The sequence below is a fragment of the Panicum virgatum genome, chromosome 4N (assembly GCF_016808335.1).
Source record: "Panicum virgatum strain AP13 chromosome 4N, P.virgatum_v5, whole genome shotgun sequence".
Classification (NCBI taxonomy): Eukaryota; Viridiplantae; Streptophyta; class Magnoliopsida; order Poales; family Poaceae; genus Panicum; species Panicum virgatum.
The window spans coordinates 42,600,104-42,608,473 of NC_053148.1; the positions used below are offsets into that span (position 1 = coordinate 42,600,104).

The window sequence follows — 8,370 nt, forward strand, 5'->3', positions numbered from 1 at the left end:
ACATCACGAAAAAATTTAATATAACAAGATACTATAGTACTTTTTGGGTTTCTTTTGGAACTGAACAGCCCCTCAGAAACCTTGTATTCCACAGAGATCCTTGTGAGATACGACTGTCCAGCAGTAGTCTTGGAGCAGGTAGGCAGGCATTGCCCGTTCCCTCCATCATGTCTTCCTTGCCGATACGATAGAAATCACTGCCATACTGCAGTGTGAATAGTACTGAAGTGACATGAGCCTTTATATTAAAAAAAGATTTTACTAGTAGAGCGTTCAGCAGGCAGCAGCTACAATCTTGAACTAGAGGTACAGCCGCACAGAGCTATTTCATCAACCTTGTTTAGATTTAAAGTTCAAAGTTTTAAAAGATATAATGTATTAAATATAGTAAAAAAATTATATTGCACAAATGAACTATAAATCACGAGACGAATCTAATAAATCTAATTAAGACATGTTTATACACTAAATTATTACAGAGCTTCAGTAAACATATATAAATGATGGATTATTTAGGTTCATTAGATTCGTCTCATAGTTTACGGACGAGATTTGTAATTAGTTTTATAATCAATCTATGTTTAATATTTTAAATGTGAAAATTTTCTTTTCAAAATTTCAAAATAAGTGAACGTCTCGACAAACCACCAGGCTCGGCTCGGCTGCCTTGCCTATATTTTATAAATATGATCACTGGTCAGGCTTTGTAACACACACAAGCTCCCACCCCCATTCTTCCGTTTGCCTCCGTCCGGTCCATCTGGCGCAAGGGCTCAAGCTGCTGCTGGCCTCCTCGCCGACAGCCATGGTGGCTCGTAGACTCGCCGTGCCCAGGCGCACTGTCCGCGTCGCTGGCCATGCCGTCCGGACGACGGTGACCGCGCGGCCGGCCGTCGCGCGCAGGTGGGTCCATACCGCACTGTGGCGCCAGCGCCGCGCGATCCACTCCGCCGGCGGCCTCACCGTGGGTCTGGGCGTGCAGTGGACGCCGCCCGTCCGCAAGCTCCCCGCCGGAGCGGAGCCGCGCCCGGGCACGCTGCAGCTCTGCACGGGCGACTACTGCCTGGTGTTCCAGGTCGCACAGGCCGGCACGGTGCCCCGGATCCTCCGCCGGTTCCTGGCGGACGCCCGGATTTTGTTCGCGGCCTACAACGTGGGCTCCGACTGCCGGAAGCTGTACGCTCACCACAGGCTGGTGGTGCGGTCCCCGTTCGAGCTCCGTGGCGCGGCCGGCATGGGCCGCGCGTCATTGGTGGAAATGGCGGCGAGGCTGCTAGGGATGCGCGGGGTGGCGAAGCCGCCAGAGATCGGCGCCAGCAAGTGGGACGGGCCGAAGCTGTCCCGCGAGCAGGTAAGGTACGCCGCTGTCGACGCGCATATCTCGTGCCGCCTTGGCGTGTACCTCCGCGCCGAAAGTGAGTCCTCGTCGGAAACCGAGTATTCCGACGACGACGCGGGGTCGGCGAGCCAAACGTCGTCGGAGCCATGGTAGCTAAGGCTGCCATTGGTAGCGATGCGTGGGTTCCTTGCAATGGCTTAGTGATACAGTGTCAGTGGTCGCCAACCAAAGGATTGATGTAGTAAGCATGCTGCTTTGAATGCTAGTTCGATCAGGGAAGGACGGGCCGTGATGTGACCCACTACCCTATTGCTACAAATGCTTCTTGTAAATGCCAGTGGCGAAATTATATTCTTGCAGTTGATCATGTTTCGTTTATGTTCTACTTGTATTTTTGCTGTCGCTGGATCCATCTCTGGGTGATTGTATGGAGAAACTGGACCTAGCGTGCCCGCGCTGGTGATCTTTGTTACGAACCAACCAACATGGTAGGCTCCTACTGATTCTGTCAATTATAGCACACATAAATTATATACTCCCTCCAACTCCAAAAAGAATGCAATTCTCGATTCTCAAGGTGTCAAACAATTTTAAATTTGATCGAATTTATATAAAATAATATTTATATTACAAATTAAGTGTCATTATACTAATCATGTAATATATAATATATTTTCATACTAAATTAATTTGGAGACACAAATGTCCCTAGTTTTTCTATAAGTTTAGTTAAACTTGAAAGCTTTAAATCTTTGGAAAGCGAGAGCTGTATTTTTTTTGGACGGAGGGAGTAAAAAGAATTTTAGTAATTGATCAAAATTTTGTACATTTGTTACAACTACTAGCATCGTATTCTTAAGAAACAGTATATTGAAAAAAGAGAACAGTATATAGTTTGTTTTGAGGAGACGAAGACAGATACTAGGGGCGTGTGTGTGTGTTCTTTTTGTATTTCTTTTAGACGCTGTAACTGTGTGTTCTTTTTGAGGAGCAAAGTTTGTATTTACCTACCTGAGAGAGCGAGGCTAGAGAGACCGATGAGATGCACTTGAGCAAACATGTAAAACTTATATTAAAGCCCCTCTTAAAGCTCAGTTACACATATAAAACTTGCATGAGGGAGACTGACAAGAAAACGAGTTTACAGTATAAATCCACATTTCAACTCTTAAAAGCCCAGTCAAAGCGATTTAGGAGGACTGACTTTTTTTTTTTTAGATAATGGAAGCATGTTCCAGCCTCTACATCTATGAAAGATGTACACAGCCGTAGGAGGACTGACTTGGCAACAATTTTTTAGTTTTGACAATACCTCTAGAAATCTCAGAAAAAATCCTAGAGATATTATGATTGGGACATAGGGAATCACACACTACCAAATCAGCTTACATGGTGTGATGTTTCAGGGATCATTCAACACTGTTGGTGCTAAGCAGAACTGAGGGAAACCTCAAATTCTTATCTCACTAGCTCAGAGCTAAGTATCGACAGCCGGTCGATGAAGTGGTCAAGTGAAATTGGCAGTGCAATCCGAATTGCATGGTTACTTTTTTTTTGGAATGAAACTGAAAATGCTAAAGTAACAGCCGCAATTTATCTTACATCAATGTTTGCAGCAATCACATACTACCACCACAATATTCCACTGCGATTAATCAACGGCTTAACTAATAGAATCCTCTAAGCTAGTTCAAGGCTGAACTCACCAACTAATAGAGCTTATGACGTTTCTTGAAACCTTCAGAGTTTTTTTTTTTTGAGGGGCAACCTTCAGAGTTCTCAGGGTATCCATTAGCTTCTGTGGTCAACTTCAATTTTTCTACTGTATCAGCCAGAACTTCACGGGCCGTCACCATCTCCATGTAGATGGCCACGGAAGTTCGCTTCCAAAGTATACCGTCATAATCTGGTCCCTGAGTCTTCAACTTTAATAGCTCATCATCTGAAAAGTCCAGATCCGGATCATTATGTGGTATATCATCTTTAGGAATACATAAAATCTTCAAAGCTGTTGCAAGTTTCATTGGACTCCATCCCTTACATTCAATGTCAGATATTTCCTCAAGCCAGTCACCACAATTAGTCAAAGAATCCAGAATGCTTGGTCTCGTATAACTCACAATCTTTACACGATACAAGCATACTCAATGATTTGTTGAATAACCATCTCTGGTGTGACAACAATACCATGACGCACGAGGACTGTTTCCAATTTTCCATCCCCAAACTCATCTGGAGGCGTTCCTCTGCTAAGCTCAGAATCTTCATCAGGCAATAAACTCTTCATGAGATTTTTTTACGCCCCAGATGACTTCCATCACAGTATCATCATATAGGCAAGGTATATTCAGCTCCGATTCAATGATGATTTTGTGCTCAAGCTTTCCAACAGCTAGCAGTTGGCCAGGGACATGGCACCCGCAGATCATCTCAACAAGTTCCTTATCAATTCCAGCATGACCCAACACATGGACCTTGTTCTTGAAAGTCTTGAAGTCTTTCAGCCAAATGATATTAGGTTGCCCCTGCCGGCTTGGTGAGCTTTTTTTTTTTTTGAGCCTCTCATCTGGGTACAGCTGTAGTATCTGTTCATGTATAACTCACACCAACCCTACACACGCACACCACACTCACACCACACGTACACAAACAAACCTACAACTACACTCAGATCAAATCGCGTCCTTCGTGAGATCACCGGATCCATCTAAGGCTCCGTAGGCGACGGCCGCGTCGCAATCCCTTTATGGCTCCACACGTGAGAGACAACTGAATTTAATAGAGCTTTTCCCTATGGGAAATCCGGGACGAGCAGCGCTCGAACCCGCTACCGGTGGCCTCCGCACTGGAGAGCGCACCAACCGAGCTAAGGCTCGGTCCCCCCCACCGGCTTGGTGAGCTTGTGGCGCCTGCCTCCTCCCTGCTGGCTGGGGCGCTACGCCGCTGCCTGCGCCTGGCCGCCGCCCGCCGCCCGCGCAACTCCGCCCCTGCCTCTGCCTGCCGCCGGCAACTCCGCCTGCTCGCCTGCCCTCGCGGTCAGCCGCCGTGCCGCGCTCCGCCGCGGCTAGGGTTCAGAATCAGGGCGGTTGGGACCCAGCGGCGGAGCGGGGAACCGGGAGTCGGGCAGGGCGCCTGGGCTGCTGGGCTGCTGGCCGGCTGGGCCAGGGGCCCAGATGCTCCGCAGATTGATCTGGCTGGAGGGGCTGCAGACGTGCATGACAGGTTTGGGATGACACAGATGAAATGGGGCCACTCCAAATGAAACCTGCCAAAACGCCAAGAAACTTTTGCGTTAAATATATAAAAAAAACCTTGACTATCACTAGTATAGTATATGCAAGATCAACATCATAGACCTGTTCTTGTGAGAAAAAGAGTTGCATCAGACTAGGATGGACAATGACATGGATTGGCTACCTCACAAAGCAGGGGCAACACTCTCTGCCCTTGCATCAGACTAGGATTGTACAATTGACTTTGTGCTCTGCTTCCACCAACCACTTTGTGCTCTGCTTCAATCATTCGAGCACCAAGGCCACGACCATGGCGTCGCTCCCGCTGCACCTGCTCCTCTTCCTCCCACTCCTCGCCGCCGTCTCATACCACTGGCTCAACCGTGCCGCGTCGCGCTGGCGAGGCGGCGACGCGCGGCTGCCCCCGTCGCCGTGGGCGCTCCCGGTGATCGGCCACCTGCACCACCTCGCGGGCGCGCTCCCGCACCGCGCCATGCGCGACCTCGCGGCGCGCCACGGCCCGCTCATGCTGCTCCGCCTCGGCGGGCTCCCCGTCGTCGTCGCCTCCTCGGCGGACGCCGCCCGGGAGGTGATGCGGGCGCGCGACCTCGACTTCGCGACGCGCCCCGTGACGCGGATGGTGCGGCTGGTCATCCCCGCGGGCGCCGAGGGCATCATCTTCGCGCCCTACGGCGAGGGCTGGAGGCAGATCCGCAAGATCTGCACCGTCGAGCTGCTCAGCGCCCGGCGCGTCCAGTCCTTCAGGCCCATCCGCGAGGAGGAGGCCGGCCGGCTCCTCCGCGCCGTGGCGTCGGCGCCGCCGCCGCGGGCGGTGAACCTGAGCGAGCTGCTCTCCGTGTACGCCGCCGACTCGTCGGTGCGCGCCATCATCGGCAGCCGGTTCAAGGACCGGGACACGTTCCTGGTCATGCTGGAGCGCGGGCTCAAGCTGTTCGCCAAGATGAGCCTGCCGGACCTCTTCCCGTCGTCGCGCCTCGCCATGCTCGTCAGCCGAATGCCCGGCCGGATGCAGCGGCAACGGCAGGAATCGGTGGCGTTCATGGACGCCATAGTCCGGGAGCACGAGGAGAGCAGGGTAGCCGACGACGGCAAGGAGGACCTGCTCGACGTGCTCCTGAGGATCCAGAGGGAGGGTGATCTGCAGGTTCCGCTCACCGCTGACAACATCAAGTCAGCGGTCGGAGTAAGCACTCGCGCACTTAAACCCCAATCAAACAAACAAACACCGGCCATGGTGTTTTTCCAGTAATGCAGAGTAAAGAAATTAGGCTGCGTGCGTGCCGTGCAGGACCTGTTCGCTGGAGGCAGCGAGACGGCGGCGACGTCGCTGCAATGGACCATGGCCGAGCTCATGAGGACCCCGAGAGTGATGCGGAAGGTACAAGACGAGGTCTGGCAAGCACTTGCCGGACGGCCTACAGTGACGGAGGATGACCTTGGCGATCTGCGTTACATGCGGCTAGTGATCAAGGAGTCTCTCCGGCTACACCCACCCGTGCCACTTCTACTTCCACGAGAATGCAGGAACACATGCCGGGTCCTAGGGTTCGACGTGCCGGTGGGCACCATAGTGTTCGTGAACGCATGGGCGATCGCGAGGGACCCCAACTACTGGGAGAAGCCGGAGGAATTCGTGCCGGAGAGGTTTGAGAACAGCAAGGTTGATTTCAAGGGGACGGACTTCGAGTACCTGCCGTTCGGGGCCGGGCGGAGGATGTGCCCGGGAATGGTGTTTGGGCTTGTGCACCTGGAGCTCGCGCTCGCCGGCCTCCTCTACCATTTTGACTGGGAAATGCCGTCAGGAATGAAGGCGGCGGATCTGGACATGACTGAGGAAATGGGGGTCACAACCCGGCGGCTTCATGACCTCCGGCTTGTTCCCGTCGTCCGAGTGCCGGTGCCGGTGGAGTAGTGGTCCGGGTGTGGTGCTTTTGTGTTTCTTGGTGCACCAGCAATGGCGGCGTTTGGAGACATGCACTTCTCATATGAACATGAGACCCGCCGAAACTACTAATAAGGTCCCTGTATATTTGTACGAGTAAAGTCCCTGGAGTTATGCATTCGGAACTGCATGTCCTAATATATTAATGACTTATTTTATCAGTGGAATATGCACACAACTACAATAGGTTAAAGATATTGGCAGGAGTTTAAGTAATTTGTTAGGCCTTGTACCTATAAGTGCCGGCCAGAAACTTTTTTACAGGTCGTTGGTTAAGATTGTCGAACAGAGGGATTGTCTCTGGTTATAGGCATTGCTGCAACGACTTAAGAATCATGAGGCGCTAGTCCTACTTTGATATGCCAATATTTGGAGTCGACAGCTATGTATATTTTTGCTTCCCAAGGACAGCCACTTATTGTCGGAATTGGTCAACAATGTCGAATTCTTCCATCTGATGGTCATCGTAGGTATGACCACATCTTTGTAAAATCTATCGAATTTTGGAACATGGGATTTAACATTGGATTTGTGCTTCTTCCATCGTTCACGGGTTGTCGACCCTCACCCGCAACCTATGAGCTTAGGGAATTTTTCAAAATCCGTGCCTTTTTCTCTATAACTAAGAATGTAAACGGATAGAATACGGACGGATATTACCGATATTGTATTTGTTTTCATATCTTTATTCCAATACGGATAGTGTTAGTTTTAGCCGATTAAGATTGTAATGGATATCGAATGTAACTTTTAGTATCCAGATACGGATCGGTTACGGAATTAAATATCCAGAATCGGATACGAACGGATAAAAACTTTTCCAAACCGTATCAAATTCGAATACGGTCAGAAAATATACGTACCATTTACATCCCTAGATTATACCCACCCCCCACCCTCGATTCCCCTCCCCCGTTCCATGGCATTTCTCTCCCCTCTCTCAAAATTTCCCAAGTCTGTGTCTTTCCCCTCCGCTATCGCCCCCTCCTCAGGAAGCAGCCGAGTTGTTCTCCAATTGATGGAGGGGAAGAGACTGACTGGCGGCGTCACATCGCATAGCAGAGACGCACCCACAACCCCCACGGCTGCGCCACCGGTCCCTTAGGCTGTCCGCACCGGGTCCGGTAAGACCTCCGCTAGGCCATCCTGGAGTAAACTTTTACCGTAAAAATGTCCGCAAGGGCGAATGGTAAGATGTACTATCTTTCAGTATTGGTCTCCACACGCCAAATTAAGGGGAGATAGAGGAGGAACGGGACTGCCCACGTGGTGTGGGGCCCGCGCATTCGTGCGCCATCGCAACCACCAGCGTGCAGGCAAGGGAGCAGGGGCGGCGTGGCCGCCGGGATCCGACCCGCCTGGCGCCGGCAGCCCTTGCTCGCGCGCGGAGCCGGTCGGCGGGGCGGAGCAGCGGTGCGAGGAGGCGGCGACTTCGGCCAGGGAGAGCTCCACCGAGCCTCCGCCACTACGAGCTCGAGGCCTCCGCGGCGCCATGGAGGGGCGCGGCCACCGGCGATGAACAAGCTGTTTGGTTGGAGGGGCGGCGGGCGGTCGGCGAAGGTTGCGCCGCCCTGGACGAGGGCGCGGTGCGCGAGACGCCCGTCGGCGACGAAGACGAGCGTGCGGGCATGGCGGAGGGCGAGCGCAGGTTCATGTCGCGGAGGAGCGGGCCGAGGTCGAAGATGGAGTGGTGGAGTGCCAGGAACATGGCGAGGAAGAGCAGCGCCGGCGGGCCGGGAGGAAGCAGCGGCTTGGGGTTCCTCTTCCTCTTGCGGCAGGCATGAAGAACCGAGAGGAGTGATGAGGCTACGAGGAATAGGATGGCACAGGCACAG

At 52.1% G+C, this 8,370-nt stretch overlaps 2 protein-coding genes across 2 annotated transcripts; both read left to right on the forward strand.

Moving 5' to 3' along the window:
• Positions 1–805: 805 nt before the first annotated feature.
• On the forward strand, positions 806–1,492 carry LOC120669415 (Werner Syndrome-like exonuclease). The gene has a single exon (XM_039949173.1). The coding sequence runs from the start codon at positions 806–808 to the stop codon at positions 1,490–1,492; it is 687 nt and encodes a 228-aa protein (XP_039805107.1).
• Positions 1,493–4,780: 3,288 nt separating this feature from the next.
• On the forward strand, positions 4,781–6,871 carry LOC120671264 (zealexin A1 synthase-like). The gene is made up of 2 exons (XM_039951552.1): positions 4,781–5,776; positions 5,882–6,871. The coding sequence occupies exons 1-2, from the start codon at positions 4,883–4,885 to the stop codon at positions 6,503–6,505; spliced, it is 1,518 nt and encodes a 505-aa protein (XP_039807486.1). The 5' UTR covers positions 4,781–4,882; the 3' UTR covers positions 6,506–6,871.
• Positions 6,872–8,370: the final 1,499 nt, after the last annotated feature.